Raw genomic sequence first — 21,797 nt, forward strand, 5'->3', positions numbered from 1 at the left:
TTCATAGACTACAGTGTAGTGTACACATAACTTTTACATGCACTGGGAAACCAAAAAAAATCATGTGATTCAGTTTATTGCAATGTTTTGCTTTATTGCAGTGATCTGGAACCAAACTGCAGTTATCTCCAAGGTCTGCCTGTACACAAATCAGTTGGAATTCTTTAGAAAATTAACTCCATAATTAACTCTGTTATGCATATTTCCAGTGGATGCACAGGAACATTCACATGCAGCCTTTTAGTGTTGAATCAGACTTAGCTAAATGATGGTACAAAATTTTCAGTGATATTGCCATACTTCCCCATACTTTTTTAACGTTCCAATTATGGGAGTTTTAATTTCATCATGTTGCCTTAAAACAAGAGGACAGTTGGGTATTTTAGAACCAGTAATCACCATTCCTTGCTTTCTCTTGGCCTTTAGTATTTCACCTAGGAGTAGCTTTGTTAGTGTACTTGGCAACACAAGTAAATTAGGAAGTTAAAGGAAATTTTAATTTTCCTTTCCACACCATACACACAACATTTCAGAGTATACGTGATCATTTACGAGAGAGAGTTTGTTACAATCAGTTTTTCATATTCTAGATGTGTTTACATTACTTGTACTTTAAGGCATTACTTTTCAAAAAGGGAAGAAGAGAAAAATAGGCACTTAAAACATTTTTATCGTTTCTGATAAAAAAATAGTTCAAATAATACTAGCAGCTTAATCATAAAAATAGATTACGGCTTTTATCAGTTAATGCTGAGTATTTCAATTTTCTTGCCAATAATAATAATAAGATATTTGTATGTCATAGGATGAGTATAATAATTGCATGATGTTTTGACCTAATATTGAAGAACTGCAGTACTTCCTGAAAGCATGATTTAAAGGATTTTTAAGCATTTGCTGAGTCTGCCTTTAAATTCTTCTAAGTATCACTAACAAAGATAGTATGACAAGTAGGGTGTTCTTAAAGCTATTTAGAATAACAACTTATAATATTTTAAGGTAACCTGAATAATCAGTGCAAATTTTGCTTCAGTGTAGAATTTTCCCTGGCAGTAACTTTTAAATATGTGACCCAAATTCTTCCATATACTGAAAAGCAAGAATGTTGTTGTGTGTGGTTATGCAGGGTGAAGGTGTTGGTACACATGAAAAACCCAATCATGACCCACTGAAAACTTGAGATCCTGATTTTTAAATACCATCAAGATAAGAGAAGCAGACTTGATCACTGTGAAATCAGTGCCTGGAGACAAGTTATTCCTGAAGGCCAAACTGGGAAGGAAGACATCAGAAATGGGTTTCATCACGTGGGCAGAACTTGCTAATATAAGTTCCTTTTCATCTGCCCCTCCCCTCTGTCCCTAGATGTGAGATTTCCTAGGCAGAGCAGAAAGATACTTTCTCTCTGGTAACAATACTTCCTCTAGTACTCCAGCCTCCCTGACAGAGCCATGTACAGTCTCCTATTATAGGCAGTTTTATAACTGCAGGCCACATATATATGTATATATATAGACTTGGAGATTTTAGAATGGCATTTATGGTTGGGGAACTAGTATTTCATGACGTGTTTCACTTAAATGAAATACTACTTACAAGCAACTGTCTGGAATGCCCTTTTCCATGGCTGAGAGGCAGGACTCATGCTATAGGATACGGCAGTGCTACTACCATTTTAAACATGCAGCTTCCAGTGGGCTGCTTTCAGAGCTACTTAAAAAGTCTTATTTTAAATATGGTTGGAAACTGTAAGAAAACTGTTAGGATTCCACATAGTCTTTTGGCTCAAGGACTCAGGGTTACCGGTTATTAAACCCCTTTTGAGAACCTCTTCATTGTTCAGTAATGAATGTTCAGTGAGCTGGGAAAGGTGCAGTCTTGAAGTCCTGAGGTAATGGGTATTAGATTCACTGGGCTAACAAACTGTGCAAAAAATCTCTGAATACAGCAGAGGAAGTTTAATAGTGTAAGTAAGTCAATTCTATCAGTGTTTTTATTAACTTTATCAACTTATCACTGATGGTATACATTAGTGCCCTGTTGAAAGGAGTACTAAATTTTGGCAAAATTTAGGAGATTCTCTGAGGAACCAACCATCTATGCCTCCAACAACTCTTAAGGAGCCAATTTACGTACTATGCAGTCTGTTGACGTTCTGCTACACTGTAACTTTCAACACTGGAGCTGCAATCGACTTTCTAGATGTCAACTGTACTTAGAGTCTACCAGAATCTGAGCGATCTGAAGAGGTAAGGATTTGAGGAATACTTTAGTCCAAAAGCCTTTAAAACAAAACCAAACAAAACAAAAACCATCAGACCATATACTGTATACTTTTAAAGTGAATTATGCATAAAAGTCTGTGCAAACTACAACATATATTGCAGTAACATTCTCAAAAAATCCTAGTATATTTTAGGATTAAGTTATATAAAATACATCTTTATAAAAGTACAGATTTTTTTTGAAGTTTAAATTATACTCACTGAAACAGGCAGCCAGGCTCACTTTTTAGTACTAAAATATGGTTTTTATCACTCTAAATTATTGCTTAGTCCTATGGAGCCATCAGAAACCTGTAACAAAGAAAAATCAAGTCCCATTTCTTAAGGAAACATGCCCTAAAAATTCAGCTGTCATTAAATTAGTCTTTCTGAAGATTTTCAACTGAGGCGTCGTCCATATAACTGTTAACTGATGCTACCCATGGCTTGGTTTGTCAGGATCCAAAGTTGAGTCTGGTTGTAAAGTCCCTACTTGAGCCAGGAAGCTGTTAGTTTGTTGTCCCCAATCATAGCAGTCCGGAGCAAAACTTGAAAAGAAAAGAAAAAGAGAGATTTCAGTGACGTGAAACATTATGCTGACTGTTGATGACATGCCAATTTTAGGTGGACAGAACTAGGGTTTTGTATAAACCAGACAATCCCGAAGCTGTTGAAAGTAGCTTCTTGAAGCCCGTTTTCCCACTAAACAGTGCTGTGTGCACAGTGGCTAGAAGACCACCCACAAGTCACCTGAACTCTGTACAGCCCAGAAGTGTAGTGATACTGCAGCCACTCACTGTGTATAACAAGACGCTTTAGCAACAAATTGTATCTCAATCCTAATGGAGAGGATAGCTCACTACCTGTGTCTTTTTTTTTTTAACATCTTTATTGGAGTATAGTTGCTTTACAGTGGTGTGTTTCTGCTTTTTAACAAAGTGAATCAGTTATACATATGTTCCCATATCTCTTCCCTCTTGCGCCTCCCTCCCTATCCCACCCCTCTAGGTGGTCACAAAGCACGGAGCTGATCTCCCTGTGCTATGCGGCTGCTTCCCACTAGCTATCTGTTTTACGTTTGGTAGTGTATATATGTCCATGCCTCTCTCTCACTTTGTCCCAGCTTACCCTTCCCCCTCCCCGTGTCCTCAAGTCCATTCTCTAGTAGGTCTGTGTCTTTATTCCCGTCTTGCCCCTAGGTTCTTCATGACCCTTTTTTTCCCCTTAGATTACATATGTATGTGTTAGCATACGGTATTTGTTTTTCTCTTTCTGACTTACTTCACTCTGTATGTCAGACTCTAGGGCCATCCTACCTGTGTGTCTTTGGACAAATAACTTCTGTGCCTTGATTTTAAAAAAATTTTTTTTCCTGTGCCTCAATTTTATTATCTGTTAGAATGGGAGTAATATTGGTAACTACCTTGTTGGACTTTTGTGAGTTAATACCTGTAAAATGTTTATAACAGAATGTTACTATACAGTTAGCTCTCAATAATGTACATTATTGTTGTTTTATCATTATTTTCCTCTGTGTAATGGAAAGGGGATCTTTTCTTCTTCCACAGAGGCAGTGAGGGCACCCTCAGCTGTGTCTCTTCCGGCACGTGAGAGGTTAGGGCTGCTCCAGCAGGTTATAGAGGGACATACATAGCGAACAGGCAATGCCGTGGGGACTGGAGAAGAGAACAGTTTTAGGGAAGAGAGATGGGACACCTTTTGACCTCAAAGGCCTGGAGTTCACTGACTCCTTTCCCAATTATCTGTGTTCTTTACACCTGCTGGCTGGGTGGACTGTTCTTTTTTCCCCAGCACTATATTTTATTCTGTCGTCTGACCAGGATTTCTCTGCTCCCTGATCCACTGAGAAAGCAAGGTATTCTCCCAGCTTTTTCTGACCCTATAACAAGGACTCCTTTCAGACCTCTTTTAAGGTTTTCTAAGGATTTTACTGTAGTAGTAAAGAGCAGAAAAGCAAGCATAGCTTTATCATTTTGCCCCAGGGGGAAAAAGAATTTACCTTAATATGTAACGGTAGGTCTTTAAATTCACAAAGGGTTTCATAAGATAAGCTTTCACTTCTAAAAAACACTCAGCCTGAAGCTACCCTTTCACAGGAACAGTCCAGGGATCCTGGGAGGACGGGCAGAGTGAAGAGAGGAGCCTGGCAAGCACTAGGTCAGCCCTTTCTGCCCCTCTCGCCCCTGCTGGCCTTGAAGTCCCAGATTCACAGGTTGAAAGAAGGGACAGGATGATCGCTGAGCAGTGAAGTGTGGCTGAAGCGTCCCTGGGCTGAAGAGTGGGAAGGGAATCCAGTAGCTACCCCACCTCCTGTTTGCAGACCACGACGTGGCCTTGGCAGAGGTCGCGAAGCACATGATCTCAGGAGGCGGGTCTCGACTCTGGTTGCAGTTAGTCTTACTACTCAGATGCTTTCCCTCCTTTTCTGTTGGCCTCACCCTACCTTCAGCTCTGGGGTTTGATGCAGGCATTTCCGTTTAGTTTGAATCCATTTCATTGGCTCGGCCCTCAGCCTCCTAACCACGCCCCTCCAGCATGAACTAGGGTCTTACCTTCCCTGAAGTCCCTGAGGGGTAATGTTCCAGGCAAGGTCATCATCACTGTCATATCTTCGAGGGTTGTCAAAGAAATAAGATCTGGGACCAAATCCATGGCTGGGGAGCATTCCAGGGTTGGTCTAGAAAGACAATGTAATGGTTCAGTGTATTTTCAGACACTGTGCCTTGCACGAGGCAAAGATAAATAACATCTCTTTCTTGCAAGAGACTAAAGATGCTCGATCCACCTGGATGGAGGCACTTGTAGCTGGAGTGTTCATTTCAGTTACTGTTTAATTTAAGAGGTATTAACTTTTTCTCATCAGTATGGACAAAATCTTCTTTCAGAGTTCTGCTTGCAGCAGTGAATGATCACCGTTTTAATCTCTTACAGAAAAATCAGACAATACCCAAATCAGCCAAACTAGACAGTCCCAAATTAGATATAAACCTGTATAATGATGTGGGCATTCACAACAAACTAAAATAATGAAATGATGAAATTTTGAGAGAGTTTCTTATCCAGTTTCTATAATCTGCCTCTCCTGTTTCTGTCCCCAAGCTGAGTTCACCTCTCAAAACAAATTACAGTTGTCCACAGGGGACTGGTTCTAGGACCCCCCCACACACACAGATACCAAAATCCGAGGACGCTCAAGTCCCTAATATAAAATGATATAGTACAGTCAGGCCTCTGTATATGCGGATTTCGCGTTTGTGGCTTCAACCTGGCATAAAATCCCACGTTTGTTTGACATCTTTGTACATATCATTAGTGGTCTTTTTTTTTTTTTTTTTGGCCACACGGTGCAGCATGTGGGATCTTAGTTCCCCAATCAGGAACTGAACTCGCAGTCCCTTCAGTGGAAGCACGGAGTCTTAACCACTGGACCACCAGGGAAGTCCCTAGTGGTCTATTTAAAAGTTAACCAATAGAGTATGAAAAAAGGTTATTATAGGATGGATATCTATATGTGAATTTCTGCTTTTCTAAGACTCACCTAGCCAAACATAGGAAGCAAAGCGGAACTTATACAAGGTGGGACACCTTCAAATTTACTGTTTATAGCAGTTCAAGAATGTCTGTACAAAGAATGAAGTTGGACCCTTACCTCACACATAAACAAAAAGTAACTCAAAATAGATCAAAGACCTAAACGAAAGACTAAAAATTATAAAACTCTTAAAATATAGGGGCAAATCTTCATGACCTACAATTTAGCAAAGGATTCTTAGATATGACACCAAAAACATGAGCAACAAACCAAAAAAACAGATAAACTGGACTTCAAAATTAAAAACGTTTTTCTGTCAAAAGACCATCAAGTGAAAAGACAGCCACAGAATGAGAAAATATTTGCAAATCACATATCTTTACAAGGGACATATCTAAAATATATAAAGGACTCATAACTCAATGGTAAAAAGACAACTCAATTTAAAAGTGGGCAGGGAATTCCCTGGTGGTCCAGTGGTTAGGACTCTGCACTCACTGCTAAGCACCCAGGTTCAATCCCTGGTTGGGGAACGAAGATCCCACAAGCCATGCACTGCAGCCAAAGAAAAATAAATTTTTTAAAAAGTGGGCAAAATATCTGAATAGACATTTTTCCAAGGAAGATATACAAATGGCCCATAAGTACATAAAAAATGCTTGACACATCATTAGTCATCAGGGAAATACAAATCAAAAGCCACAGTGAGATCTCTTATCAGGGCATCCTGAATCAGAAAGATAGATAACAGGGGCTTCCCTGGTGGCGCAGTGGTTGAGAGTCCGCTTGCTGATGCAGGGGACACGGGTTTGTGCCCCGGTCCGGAAGGGTCCCACGTGCCGCGGAGCAGCTGGGCCCGTGAGTCATGGCCGCTGAGCCTGCGCGTCTGGAGCCTGTGCTCTGCAACGGGAGAGGCCACAACAGTGAGAGCCCTGTGTACGGCAAAAAAAAAAAAAAAAAAGAATCCGCCTGCCAATGCAGGGGACATGGGTTCGAGCCCTGGTCTGGGAAGATCCCACATGCCACGGAGCAACTAAGCCCGTGTGCCACAACTACTGAGCCTGTACGCCACAACTACTGAAGCCCATGCACCTAGAGCCCGTGCTCCGCAACAAGAGAAGCCACTGCAATGAGAAGCCCGTGCACCGCAACGAAGAGTAGCCCCCGCTCACCGCAACTAGAGAAAGCCCACGCGCAGCAACGAAGACCCAACACAGCCAAAAATAAATTTTTTTTTAAAAAAGGGATGAAAGACTTGAAACCATAAAACTCCTAGAAAAAACATAGGCAATAACGTCCTTGACATCAGTCTTGACGATTTTTGGATCTGACTCCAAAAGCAAAGGAAATAAAAGCAAAAATATACAAGTGGGACTACATGAAACCAGAAAGCTTCTGCGCACCAGAGGAAACCATCAACAAAATGAAAAGGCAACCTACTGAATGGTAGAAAATATTGGCAAATCCTGGATCTGATAAGGGGTTGATATACAAAATATATAAAGAACTCATACAACTCAATAGCAAAACAAAAAACAAACCCACCACAATCTGATTTTAAAATGGGCAGAGGATATGAACATTCTTCCAAAGAAGATGGCCAACTGGTTACATGAAAAGATGCTCAATGTCATTAATGATCAGGGAAATAAAAATCAAAACCACAATCAGTATCTCTGCATACCTGTCAGAATGGCTATAATCAAAAAAAAAAAAAAAAAAGTGTTGGCAAGGATGTGGAGGAAAGGGAATCCTTGAATCCACGTGCACTGCTGGTGGGAATGTAAATTGGTGCAGCCACTATGGAGCTTCCTCAAAAAATTAAAAACAGAACTACCACGATCCAGCAATTTCTCTTCTGCATATTTATCTGGAGAAAACGAAAACACTAATTCAAAAAGATATATATACCCCCATGTTCGCTGCAGCATTATTTACAATAGCCAAGATGTGGGAACAACCCAAGTGTCCACCAATGCATGGATGGATAAAGAAAATGTGATAACACACACGCTAGAAATATTCAGCCATAAAAAGAATGAAATCTCCTGGTAAACCATAATGGAAAAGAATATGAAAAAGAATACATATATGTATAACCAAGTCACTGCTGTACAGCAGAAATTAACACAACATTGTAAATCAACTACACTTCAATAAAATTAAAAAAAAAAAAAGAATGAAGTCTCGCCATTTGCAAAAATATGGTTGGACCTTGAGGGCATTATGTTGTGAAATAAGTCAACTAGAAAAAGAAAAAGGTCAATACCATATGATCTCACTTATATGTGGAATCTAAAAACAAAGAAACCCCAAGCTCACAAATACAGAGAACAGACTAGTGGTTGCCTGAGGTTGGAGGTGGGTGAAATGGGTGAAGAAAGTCAAAAGATACAAACTCCCAGTTATAAAATGCATAAGTCTTGGGGATCCATGTACAACATGGTGACTATAGTTAATACTGTATTGCATATTTGAAATTAGTTATAAGAATGGATCTTGAAAGTTCCTACTGCAAGAAAAAAAATTGATAAGCTATGTGTGGTGACACATTAGTTGGACGTACTGTGGTGATCATTTTGAAATATATATAAATATCAAATCGTTACACTGTAAACTAAAATGAATATAATGTTATATCAGTTATACCTCAATAAAAACAAACAAAACAACAAATAATAATGTAACAGTGTAAAATGTCTTGACGCCAAAAAGTTTGGGAACCACTGCTCTAGATAATACCCTAAACAGTAAATATATTCAAACACAATAGCCAAGTAACTCTATACACATACACACAGAGTGTGTTAAGGCTGACACGTTTCCCTGGACAGTGAGACCTAAGAGTACAAATGAGACTATCCCTAATATTCTGTATTCACTTAATAAAATAGTACTTTGAAACTCAACCAGGATGATTCTTTATACTGTTTCTTTTTTTTTTTTTCTTTTTTTTTTTTTGCGGTACACGGGCCTCTCACTGTTGTGGCCTCTCCCGTTGCGGAGCACAGGCTCTGGACGCGCAGGCTCTGCGGCCATGGCTCACGGACCCAGCCGCTCCACGGCATGTGGGATCTTCCCGGACCGGGGCACAAACCCGTGTCCCCTGCATCGGCAGGCAGACTCTCAACCACTGTGCCACCAGGGAAGCCCCTTTTTCTTTGATTTTAATCAACAGAGATGTGATGGAAAGAACATTAAATATCAAGAGAAAAAAATAGTACTTTGAACAACGGTCTTTCACCCCTTAGGACTCAGATGTGTACTCCCTCCTTCAGGCTGCCTTGGGTTTAGGGAGTGTAGTTCCTAAGCCTCTGTCACACTGGTGAGAAGGCCCATGGAGCCGAGGAGAAGCACAGTGAGCACGGGGATGTTTGTTAAGAGGCTCTTTCCAGAAAGCTTCAACTGTCTGTCTTCAGAGAAGGAAAGAAAACAAGGCACTAGACTCTGGCCTGGAGTCCCCTGCCCACCTTCCCCATGTTTCTCTGCCACTGATGAGGAAGCATTTGGGTCTGACTTTACAGAAGCCTCCAGGTGTTCCCAATGCCAGTAAAGGTCAGAGCAGAGAACTGCTGTCCTGAAGCTAAAAATAATAAAAGGCGAGGAAACTGACTCTCAGATCTAGAAAACAGTGCCCACACACTCTGTCTTCAAGGGCCCATTGGTCAGGCTGTGCTTCTCCACTACCCACCCTGCTCCAGTATGACTTTTTTTTTTTTTTTTTCCTATTCCTGGCTCACTAGTGACTATCCAGAGATGAATAAGAAAACAAAACAAAAGACAGGATAAAACACAAAACAGGTTAGTTACGTATCTATGCTTTCCCTGCCACCCACACTTTGCTTCCATTGGCCAAAAACCGTTCACTGTACTTTTCTGTGGGCTTCACAGATGAGTGACTCAAAATCCTACCACTAGTTCCTATGGATGGGATAATTCAGGGAGCAAAGCTTCCGGGAGCCTCCCCACTCCACCAGGTTTGGCATTTTTCTGCCCCGCCCCCATAAAGACATTTATATGAAGCTGGTTGAGCAGAAACATGACCAAATTGGGGGAGTGACTTTAGCATTCTTCACAATAAGGTTGTATCTCCCCATCACTCCACCCCCTAATCACCAACCAGCACAACACAGGGGTGAAGAGCTGAACTACCATTCTCTATTTTCCTTTGCTAAAATAAAGCTTCTACCTTTGGTTCACAGCAAGTCAAGCCTCAAATACTAGTGAGGTGGCTGTTTCATTAGAATAAAAAGTTAACCACTATCTCCAGGCCTCAAGATGCAACTTAAATTTTTTTTTTTTTGTAAAATAAAGCTAAACTGAAAAACAAATTTCCCTCAAAAGATAATTAAGGGAAAAGAAAGTCTCAATTAAATAGACAAGGAACTTTTCATATCAGAATAGGATGGAAGAGGCTCTCTATTGAAAAATCTAAGAAAAAATTCCAACTGTATGCTTCGTGATTAGAATTAGGAGATGTTTTCTGCAAATACAAAGTGGTTTACTTACGAGGTCCTTCGCAGAATTTCTAACTCGAAAGAAGTAGACCACTAAGGTGGTAGGTAAGAGTTCCCACACAAAGAGGACCACTCCGAATACTATGTATCCGGCATCTCCCAGCTGATTCTTCAAGTCTGCCTGTTGAAAAGAGAAGAAAATAAGAGAGTCGCTAGGTTGAGGGCAGAGGAAATAAGTTTGATTCGATTCTTTCTAACATGACAGAGACTAATAATCGAATACAGTGTAATTCTTTCCCCCAAAAATGTGCATGTTGAAATCAGATACTACTAATGGTCCAGACCTCAGGTGGGGAGTTATTTAAACCAGACAGGATAGATAATTATCTTCTTCAAAATATTCAAAGACAGATAATGCCAATCTCTGAGGTTTTATTCCTTCACCCTCCAAGAACCTTCCTTACATCCAAATTAAGTCTCTAAACTGATTTTCTTTCCTTCAACAACTGAGTAATGAGAATGCTCTGTTGCCTTCTCGCGATTCTTAAGAGCAGCGTATCACGTGTTACCCTTGGTCTCATCCTTGGGATGAACGTGTCAGTTTTTAAACTTCTCTTCACATTAACCACATCCTATGATTTATCCTTTAAAGCTTTACTGCAGGCTAGATTGTCTAGAAAAAAATTCTCTGAGTCCAGGATTTTTACCTGCCGGACCCGTGAGATGGCTGAGTGGATGTGGCATAGCAGTGCTGTCCTCTCTGTAGGGCAGAGGGAAGGTGAGGTTGTCTCTGGGCAAGTCGATCAGAAAGGCCATCATTTCAAAGGAAGACTGCACCTACATCAAACCATAGGCGCCAATCCCCTGAACGGAATCCTTTTGCCTTCTCTACTACATCGCGTGTAAAGTACAGTAACCGAACCAATCATGCTCTCCTTCAGAAAGGTCACTCTCACACTCTGCATCTCAAATTCTACTTACATGTCTCAAAAGTGTGTTGTGTGTGCTTCTTCCATTCTACATAAATAACCCGTAACTCGGGGCCGTCTGTTTTGCTTGCTGCTAGATCATTTTGGTTGCAACACATAGATCTAGATATGTATAAATAAATAGATATCCCCAAAACAACAGAATTTTTTAAATTGTGATATTTTAAGTTCGTTATAATTATAAGCTCTTAATTGAAAGAAACGTTGAAATAATTATTTTGTTTTAAAACCAAATCTCTGTTGTTCAATGGGGACAGAGTCTCAGTTTGGGAAGATGAAGAAGTTCTGGAGATGGATGGTGGTGATGCTGCACAAGAGTGTCAGTGCACTGAATGCCTCTGAACTGGACACTCACAGATGATTAAAACGGTCGATTGTGTTGTATATTTTACCACAATAAAAATCCTCGATGTATTATGAGTAAGTTTCTAGTTTATCATTGTTGGATGTTTAGATCTTTATGTGTTTGATTTCTCACAACAGGACAGAGCTTCAGCAGTGCTTTGCCCACCTTCCCCCCATCCTGTATTTGTGCTGTTCGTTTGGGTGAGGGGCGGCGGTGTTCATTGTGGCGGTTTTTATCCTTTCTAATTATAACATCTTGCATGTGCCTCTTCTGGATTTCATCTTGTCCTCACAGTTTTAACTTATCATGGTCATTTTATTCTTTCCTCCAGAGTCACAATTCAGTGCAAGGTTTGAGCACTGTTGGGATTTTAGAAGTGGATTTGTCTAGAGTTAGGTATTCAGTGTTTTCCAGGAACATCTCAGGAGCGTTTGCCATTCAATCCAATAGACTCCTACTACAGACGTTTCTTTCTTTGTTGTAATGGCTTATCTGCGTGGCTCTTTTCCTCAGCAGACACAAACTCCTACTGGGAGGCTTAGGTCTGTTCTTTTTTGTGTCCCCAGCACTTTGCCCAGGGCTGGAGACAAAGAATCGATATTTCTCAAATGAGAGAACACTAATTCTCATTCTTTTTTATTTTGAGCTTTTGTGAAGATGGATGCCATATTATATTTCACTACCTTTGTTCATTTGTTTTATAATTTATGAATTTCTAGAATACATTATAAAAAAGAAAGAGTTTCATATTGGGATATAAAATGGGCTCTTACTAACACCTTAATATTCTTGGTCACGTTTGTCTAGATTTCCTCAAATGCTATTAGTTTACATCTCCATTAAAAACAACTTCATAATTTTACGTATTTTCTGAAACCTGGATACAATTTGTTTTTACCTTTGCAAATTTCACCCTTTAATAACATCATATTACATTTATATGAAAGCACTTAAAAAACTTAAGTACTGCTTGACAAAAGCCCCAGAAAGTCGAAAGGAGAAGTGTGTGTGTGTGTGTGTGTGTGTGTGTGTGTTTCCTAGTTTTCTCAGAAGACATGTGAGCTGCAACAAGGCAGGAACTATGATCCCACTTTACAGGTGAGAGTGCAGACACCACCCGGGTAAGTGATTCTCAAGGTCACCCAGCTATTTAGCGGCAGAATCAAGGAGCTTACACCTCTCTGCCACGTGGGATGCTGCAAAGCAAAGAGCCACCGATCAGGTGGCCCTCGTCGGCGCCCACTGACCTGGTCTGACACATTGTACCAGTCGTAATCAAAGGAATGGACATTCTTGCTCTGAGAAAACGACAGGATGAACAGGTTGTAGCAGGCTCGGGAGGCGTAGAGCAGGATGATGGTCACACCGACGGCAGTCACCTGACACACGGAGGAGCCCTGGAAGAGAAGGAGCCATGAGGGGGGCGCCCGTTCCGGGCCCAGGACCCCAGCCCCCTCCCAGAACATGGGCTGTGTTCGGACCTGCTAAAGCTTCGATCTCAGAGGCACTGCTGTCTCCTCCAAGCTTCTCCTCCACCCTCAGACCTTAAACCCAACTGCAAACCTCACCTCACACCACACCCATCCCAAACTTCAAATTATCTTCATAGAGATGCTTCAAAACCTGGGACTTGATCTGGAGATGCCTGAAAACAGGACCATTTGCCTAAGGCCTAGGTTTGGAAGAACAAGAAAGTCAGATGGCTTATTTGGTTAAATCTCTAAATGCCGCTGGCTCAGCTCCAAGGACCCTCTCAGCTTATGAGCCCAGCGCCCGGCCCCTGGCTTGAGGACAACAAAACCACCTCAGAGGGATGGCGGCTGGCAGACAGCGCTGCTGTGGACAGTGGCTCTGGGCGGTGAGCACTTCCTCAAGACCCAGCATCCTCTAGGCGGGAGTGCTGGAATCCCCACGTGACTCAGGGCTTGCAATTCTGTGAAAATGCGTCATCTGTGCCCCCATTTACGAAGTTTCAATTTCCAAAGTCAGATGACCCCTGGCTAGAAACGGTTAACTAAAAACCTGAAACCGATTTTTGAGTTTTGTGTTTGAAAGTCATTAACTAAATCTAAGCTAGTGTTTTATTTTGCCAGTGGTAGTTTATTATTAGCTTGTTTGCCATAGGGGTCATCTAAACGGTACTTCGACAATCTAAAATGTGACCCCTCCTATAAAAATCACAATCCTGTCTTTAAAAAGCCTTCGCTAGCCCTTATACACGAGACACTATAAATAGTAAAGTCAGGCAAAGTGACGTCTAAAATTTGCCGACTTTTCTCAATCAGAAAACGACGGTGCCACAGTAACTTCTGGGATTCGGCAAGAGTTCAGTCACATCACAGGACGCCCTGATGAAGGCTTTGTATTTTTGAAGTTGGAGGCGCAGACTTTAATCTACTGATCACTCCTGAAGACACAGGATTGTGGAAGGCACAGTTGTTCAAGTCTTCAGACCAAAGATGTTACAGCCACACGGCTGCGAGGCAAGGAAGGCAGGGGGGTGCCCCGGGGCACAGCATCGCTGAATTTCCGAAGCAGAGGAGCTGTGAAATCACTCAACTGCTTTACACATGAGAAAACCCAGGCTCCCTGGGGCGACAGGCTGGTGGGCCTGGGGTCCCGCGGCCAGCCAGAGCCCAGGGCGTCTCTCCTGACCTCCACTCGCCACCAGGCTTCTCAATGAGGGAGAGTCGGGGACCAGGCTGGTGAGGGGCACCTCAGAACCCCTGCTCCAGGCAGCAGACCTGCCCCTCTTTGTTTTTTGTTTGTTTGTTTTTTTGCGGTACGCGGGCCTTTCACTGCTGTGGCCTCTCCCGTTGCGGAGCACAGGCTCCGGACGCGCAGGCTCAGCGGCCATGGCTCACGGGCCCAGCCGCTCCGCGGCACGTGGGATCTTCCCGGACCGGGACACGAACCCGCGTCCCCTGCATCGGCAAGCGGACTCTCAACCACTGCGCCACTAGGGAAGCCCCCCTCTTTGTAACTCTGGGAGAAGAAAAGGAGAAGACAGGAACCCTAGAGTGGGGGGCACAGCAGCTAAACAAGAGGACGGGCAGGAGCTGCCCTCTCCCAGTGTACGGTCAGCCCACTCAGGGTGGCTGTTCTCTTGCCCTCTGTCCATCCCCTGCCTGACCAGGGCCCGCTTCACCTACACCTACTCACAGGGCTGACCTGCCTACATACTTGCTCCCAGGGCCCAGCTGGTGATTGTTCTTATCAAGGGGGCGGTGAGGGGCGGGCCCCTCTGCTGGTTTCCCTGGTAACTAAGGAGCCCACCGGATGTCAATCCCCCCACCTTAACTGGTAATCTCTCCTTCCCCCGCCCCGGGAGCGAAGACCGCCACCAAGTCCTGCCTGCCGTCCACTGCACTCGGTGGGGTGTTTCTGCAGGACCTTGCTTCACACGTGTAAGCTCCCCCATCTATTAAACCACTGATATCTCTGTTGCTGACTCCGGGCTCTTTCTTTGGTCTTGAAGCTGGTTATGCACAGGGATTGCAGGTCTGTGGGCTGCAGCCCAACACACAGCGTGTCTGGCTCCATCTCTGAACTGTCACCATGAAAGGCCTGATGTCCTGAACCCCGGGAGCAGTTCCCACTCTTAAGGGGGACCCCCTTATGGGCACAGCCAAGGCAGGGGTGAGCGTGGATCTGAGTCTCCCTGCACTACGACAGGGTGGTGGAGAGGAGAGACCCCAGACCCCGGAGCCAGGCTGCGGAGACCAAATCTTGGCTCTGCATCTCCTGGCTGTGTAACCCAGGGCGAGCCTCTGACCTCTTTTTGCCTCAGTTTCCCTATCTATCAAGTGAGTGATACCTACTCCCATAGAGTTGTGAGGGTTACAGTCGTTTCCACATGCAGAGCGCTTACAAAAGTGCCGGGAACGCAGGGAACACTAGGTGTGTGTTTCTATTAATATTAGTGGCACAGTCAATGCCACTGGTCCTTTAAAATGTCACTTAAACCGCTGTATCCATAAACCAGAGTCTTAGCGCTCTGCCAGTAACTCTGCACACCCCCATATGCCACAAGCCACCCAGAGCCAACTCTTCTCACATACAAAATTCAAGGAACTACAAGGCTCCCTGTTTTGGCAACCACAACCCGGCTCATCATTTGCAGGAGGTCAGGTGTGAGAGGCATTGGTTGAGTTCTGTTTGCAAACCAGGGAACTCTTCTGAGAACCAGGGGGAGCCAGCGGGATCTCGACCACATGTCCACCTTACCTTAGACTCCAAGTAAATGTTGGCTAAGGACATCTTGGAGATTTTGTACAGACAGATGGACAGGGAGACGGCACACAGCACGAAGAGTGAGTCGTTGATGGCCACACGCACGGAGACGATCCCTTTCCTCTCCCAGGTGCCCGTCTTCACCAGCACTGCACAGGTTAAATTCACCAGCAGGAAGACGAGGCTGATGAAGAGCGAGGCCAGGTAGAGGGGTAACCTGGGAAGGACCAGAGAAGAGACTGAAGGCACCCTTCCACGCATGCTGCCCATACATTCTAGATCAATCCACAAGGAAACTGATTTTTTTTTTTTTTGGTTAAATGCTAGAAGCAGAACATGCCAAAGTTAACACTTAAGAGCTCAGAGTTTGGGGCTGGTAGATGCAAACGATTACATTTAGAATGGATAAACAACAAGGTCCTACTGTAGAGCACAGGGAACTATATTCAATATCCTGTGATAAACCATAATGGGAAAGAATATAAAAAGAATGTGTATATGTGTATAACTGAGCCCCTTTGCTGTACAGCTGAGATCGGCACAACATTGTACATCAACTATATTTCAATTAAAAAAATCAAAAAAAAGAAAAAAAAAAAGAGTTCGGTCTTTGGAGGGTTCCCAATCTAAAAGATGAATCAACTACAAACTGTGCTCTCAGGAAGGTCCTTTACCCGAGCCCCGCTTCCCCTGTCCCTGGGAGGCTGTGAGGATCAGAGGGGTGTATGTACATGGGCTGATGCACCCGCTACTCACAAGAATGCAGAGAGCAGAGCCGGGCTCAGAGGCAGGGCTGGGTTTCGGGGAGAGCGGGAAGCATCCTGCACTCTGAGAACCTGGGCAAGATCGCCCTGGGTGAGCCTCAGTGTCACCATCCGAAAGCAGACTAAATAATACCCACCTTGCTGGCTGTTTTTGCAAATCAAGCGAGATAATGCTTAAAAAGGATTTTAGGGAATTCCCTGGTGGTCCAGTGGTTAGGGCTCTGCGCTTTCACTGCCGAGGGCCAGGGTTCCACCCCTGGTAGGGGAAGTAAGATCCTGCAAGTGGCGCAGCCGAAAAAGAAAGGGTTTTGCCCCCCCCCAAAGTCATCGAGTCTGGGCAGCACCCCCTTTTGCGTGGGAACACTCACTAGTGGACAGTCTGCAGTGAGTACGCCTCAGCCTCAGCACTTTCCCCGGGGCCGGAAGGGGACGGGCTATGCCACTGGCCGTTTGTTGTTTTTTTTTTTTCGGTACGCGGGCCTCTCACTGTTGTGGCCTCTCCCGTTGCGGAGCACAGGCTCCGGACACGCAGGCTCAGCGGCCATGGCTCACGGGCCCAGCCGCTCCGCGGCATGTGGCATCTTCCCGGACCGGGGCACGAACCCGCGTGCTCTGCATCGGCAGGCAGACTCTCAACCACTGCGCCACCAGGGAAGCCCCCACTAGCCGTTTTTGACTTGTGGTTTCTCAGAGCTACACGCCGCCTACGTGACCTGTGCAAGGTCTAGAGAGAGGTTTCTCAGATTTACCAAAACCGAAATCAGTTCAAGTTTCCCTCTAGGACTGTCCATATCGTGTTTACTTCAGGTAAATATCACTCAAGAGGCAAATAAGGAACAGACTGGTTTGGCTCAAAAATAGACCATTTAAGTTGAATATGTCCGCAAGTCCCAAAGCAGAAAACCAGCAACTAAAAGCAGGCTTGAAGCTAGAAGGTAGTGTTGGGGTCTTCCAAAGCCATCACAGACTGGGTCCTGGTCCCAGCTCCAGCCATCACGCCACTGACAGTAGTCAGTGCAGTGACTGCTCGGAGGCGAAGCACAGCAATGGGGCAGCTGCAGTTTGCTTTCCTGCCATCAGATGTCAGGGTGATGGAATAAACCCCCCACTTACCCAAGCTAATCTGAATGGGATTTTATGTCTTGCAATGAATGATTTACTATCCACTGGCAAAGGCTCTCACGTACTTTTTCTACCAAAGGAATTTGGCCTACCCCACCCCTCCTCAGCCTTCAGATCTTAGCTCAAACATCACTGCTTCCAAGAAGCCTTTCCTGACACCTCCTGCACACCCAGCCCTCACCAGATGCACACGATCAGGTCTCCCTGAGGTCTGCTTCCCGGTCCCCCGCACTTGAACTTCGCAGACTTATCACCAGTTTATAATGAAGCATACGGACAGTGACCTGACCACATGCTGCTTCTACCTAGGCAGTTCGCTCCACGAGGGTCGAGATTTCGGCTCTTTCCTTCCCCGCTCTATCCACACTGTATACCGCAGGAGCTCAATAAATGTCAAGGAGGAAGAGAGGGAAGCAATCAGCCAGATGAAATGTGCACTCTGAATCCAGGAAGCGGCAGCTGACTAAACAAGGGCTGCCCTTTCTCTCCTACACACGCTACTGCAGCAGATACTAGATCCTCCCCCTTCTTGTGGAGACAATCTAAACTTGAGGGGCTGTCTCTTTCAAAGTTAGAGAGAAAGAACTGCAGTTCTTCCCACCCGAGCCCTGTGCTGGGGGACCGAGGTAACAAGATGGACAAGAGGTGGCCCGGGTCCCCTGCTCAGGGTGGCCGGGAAGACACTGGAGGGACGGACAAAGCACATGGAAGACAGAGTATGATTGGTACAAAGTCAGAGATGCAGGAAAGAGTATGCTTCGTTCGGGCTGAAGGGTGTTTGTAGGACTGAGCACCAGCCCTGCAGGGGAGACAGACGGGGGTGGGAGAGAGACCGGAGGGGTGGGCAGGACAGCCGGGGAACACTCGAGGTTGATAAGCAAAGGAGTGACCAACGTGGCCATGTCTGTCTTTGAGAAAGACGGGATGGCAAAGCAGGGAAGGGGTGAAGAGCCCGCAGTCGGCAGACAACGGCCCCGGGGAGATGAGCAGGGGGGCGTGCCAGAGGCAGGGGGGCGGGGGGCCGTGGGGATGGACACAGGGTGATGCCATTAAAGGAGATGAGAGATGTGCACAGGGGTGGTGAGAGCTGCCGCCCACCGGCCCAGGGCAAGGTCCAGCGTGACCCTCGCCCCTGGAGTTGTGCCGCGTGAGGCTGGCGGTGGGCAGCTCTTTGAAAGCTCAGAGATCCATCTTCACGTGTAGTCACGCATTCAAAGCTTTTCACACAGAAACAGGTTTGGGGCAGGGGGGAGGCACATGAATTAGTTGCCAAGGACAGGTTCTTTTATAGGACGTGATCACTGGTCCAGGCCCTTGCAATCCACCTCATCTGCTCTGTACCACGTTCTCACGGTGATGGGGGAAATCAGGGGCATGGAGAGAGAGACAAAGGCAGGACCAATGGGGAGTCACCAAAAATCTGCATTCTGGTTCCTCGAAAGCCCTATTTTTTTATTGTTTTATTATTATCTGCTGTGCTTTTGTGAAGAACACAATTTAGAAACATCCAGAACCCTCTGGAATCAGCCCTACCGTTCCCAGCCCCTTGGTGGTATGTGCGCACACTCTGTATACACGTGACGGCGATAAGCCTCCGGAAAAAGCACAATCTGGACATTCAGCTTTTCCGGAGGACTCCTCCTGGGTATTGTTTTAAATACCATGGTGGATATAAATTCTTACTACTCTTTACTACAGTAAATAATACAGGACCCCTAGAGGACACCGGGGACAGGGAAAGCAAAAGCCAACCAGGCCCAGCTCACCACCCAGACACACTGCTGGTGTGTGCCCCCGGCCACCCTCTCTGTCTTGAATGGTCACACGACAGCCACCGAGCCTCCGCTCCCCCCATACCCTCCCCAGCTCTGCTCTCATCTGCTGGGCGTGACCCAGAGAGCTTGGGTCACAGAGCCACGACGCTAGGCGGGTCCTCGGCCGCTCAGGGCTGCCGTGTCCTCCTCTGTGAAACGGAGCTGATCCTTCCTTCCTGCCTCAAACAGCCGCTGTGAGAATTCAAGGGACCCTGAGCTTCTCCTCTGACATCACCCAGGGAGCAGTGAGGCCTCACCCTCGTCAAGAGCAACTTCTAGAAAAAGGCGTCACCTCCTGCCCCATCACCTCCTCCGCAGGTACCCCTGCTGCCTCAAGTCCTCCCACCACCTGCTCACTGACCTCAAAGGCGTGACCCTCGCCCCATCCTTCCCCCGTCTGAGCCTGTCCCTGGAGGCCCCTGGTCCCTCTTCCCCCTCTTCTTCCCCCAGGGTGACAGCACCTATGGCTCCTGCTCTGCACCCTCTTCCTCGGGAAATACGTTCCCTCCTCCGGCCTCAGTTACAGCTCCTGTACGACCACGTTCAAAAGCGCTTGTCTCACAACCGGACCATCCCCTCAGTGGACGACGCTCAGAATTACCTCCGGCCTGCATTCCAAGATGTCAACAGTGGCTGCGCGGGAAAGAACCTCCTCCTGAGGCCTGATGTCACCACGGAGGACGTGTGTCGGCTCTGTGCCAAGGAGTTCTAGGGGGCCGACCCCGAGGAGTCCGGGGAAGAAGAGCCCACTGCCTCCTAGGAGACACGTGAGGCTGCCCAGTGGTGCATCCAAAGAGCGGAGTCAGGAACCTGGCCTCTGGCTTCCACGTGCTCGTGCTTGAAAAGCAGTCACCTCCTTGGGGACCGCTCGGCTCAGTGACGGAGCCATCCACAGGCCGACGTGGCCAAGGGCACCTTTAGCCACAACGCCCAAGCAGGGTAGCTGAGGTTCATGTAACAATAGGATCCATCCTTCGGAGCTGGAGAATTGCATCTGATGGTTCAGGTGCCCCAAGATCGTTTGCTGCCTACGCCCAGCCAGGTTCTGGGTTGGCTCACGTGTATGTGTACGTACTAAATAAACATTTAAGGTACAAGCTCTTGAGTTCAACAGCTGGCTTTTGCGAAGACTGTCCGATGCGGTGCATGAAAGACCTCTCAGTTCAGTGTCTGCATCCATTCCTCCCTCCCTCCCTTCCTTCCTTCTTTTTTTAATGAAGAGCCTTTGTGTTTTTATATCTTTCATAGAAATTTTTATAGCAGTTGCAGGTAAACTGTCAGGATTGGTTTTTAAAATATTTTTGTAACTTTAAGATATTCTATAATTATGCATGTGATTTTAACATTTAATATGCAAAAAGAAATCTCTTGCTGGATTTGAGAGTACTGCATTTTAAAAGTCTCTCTTCTGTAACCGGATGTTTGGGCAACTTTGTGGGGAGAGACTGCTGGGTTTCTTACAGCCATGTATTACTGACACTGGCCACAGAATGCCTTTGGAAATCCGACGTACTGTTATCACCTTACTCACGCTCAGTGGTATCGCATTGTTTTGTGTTTTCACCAAGTGATGCTGAGGATGAGGAAAGAAATGAATGTAGAGAGAGGTCGAGAGGGAAATATACAGACGCTAACAGAGGACTAAGGGGTGGAGTCTGCTGGTTCAGGCTCCTTGAAGGAAGTGGGAAAAGGAGATAGAAGGAACCACCTATGCTGAAAATACTGTGAATATGCAGTGAGATTTGCAGAATCTGTCCCATGTTATTTGCTTTCGGAAGCAATTTTGAAAACCCCACGAGGAAAAAAACATAAGAACAATGCTTCTTTTTTTTTTCCTTTTCCACATAAATCAAAACAAACAGCATCAAATTATTTTCGGCAGAAACCACGTAATGTGAGTTTCATTGAGTTAAATAAACTCAATGAAACTCACATTACGTGAGTTTGGAAAGGAGTTTGCAAATGCACCAAAAAGCCCACCTGTGTTGTAGAATGTGTGGTGAAGTTAAATTTCTGTTTTACGAAACCTCCTTGGGCGGGGGGCAGTTTGCACAGAGGATGAGGGTCTCGTATCAACGTAACACAGGTAGTTACAAAAACATGTTATTGTACTGTGTAAAGATGCATAGTCATCTAATTTGGTTGGCTTTGTACCTTGTCCCTTTCTAAGCTTTTGCTGTACATCTAGAACCCTCAACACATACCGTGTCGTACTTCCTTTTGTAAATGTTTTTTTAATGGAATTTTGCACATAA

General features: G+C 45.2%; 1 protein-coding gene across 2 annotated transcripts in view; it reads right to left on the bottom strand.

Annotated features, from left to right (window-relative positions):
* Positions 1-475: 475 nt before the first annotated feature.
* Positions 476-21,797, bottom strand: part of GPR137B (G protein-coupled receptor 137B) — a 51,699-nt gene continuing 30,377 nt past the window's right edge. Inside the window, exons 3-7 of one of the 2 annotated variants that reach the window (XM_067711024.1) lie at positions 15,837-16,059; positions 12,857-13,006; positions 10,327-10,455; positions 4,838-4,962; positions 476-2,812 (exon numbers count right to left, since the gene is read on the bottom strand). In XM_067711024.1, the coding sequence (XP_067567125.1) occupies positions 2,701-2,812; positions 4,838-4,962; positions 10,327-10,455; positions 12,857-13,006; positions 15,837-16,059 (739 nt within the window). In that variant the 3' untranslated portion in view covers positions 476-2,700. The other variant, XM_067711023.1, reaches the window with a different exon arrangement.

The sequence above is a fragment of the Pseudorca crassidens genome, chromosome 16, assembly GCF_039906515.1.
Source record: "Pseudorca crassidens isolate mPseCra1 chromosome 16, mPseCra1.hap1, whole genome shotgun sequence".
NCBI classification, from domain to species: domain Eukaryota; kingdom Metazoa; phylum Chordata; class Mammalia; order Artiodactyla; family Delphinidae; genus Pseudorca; species Pseudorca crassidens.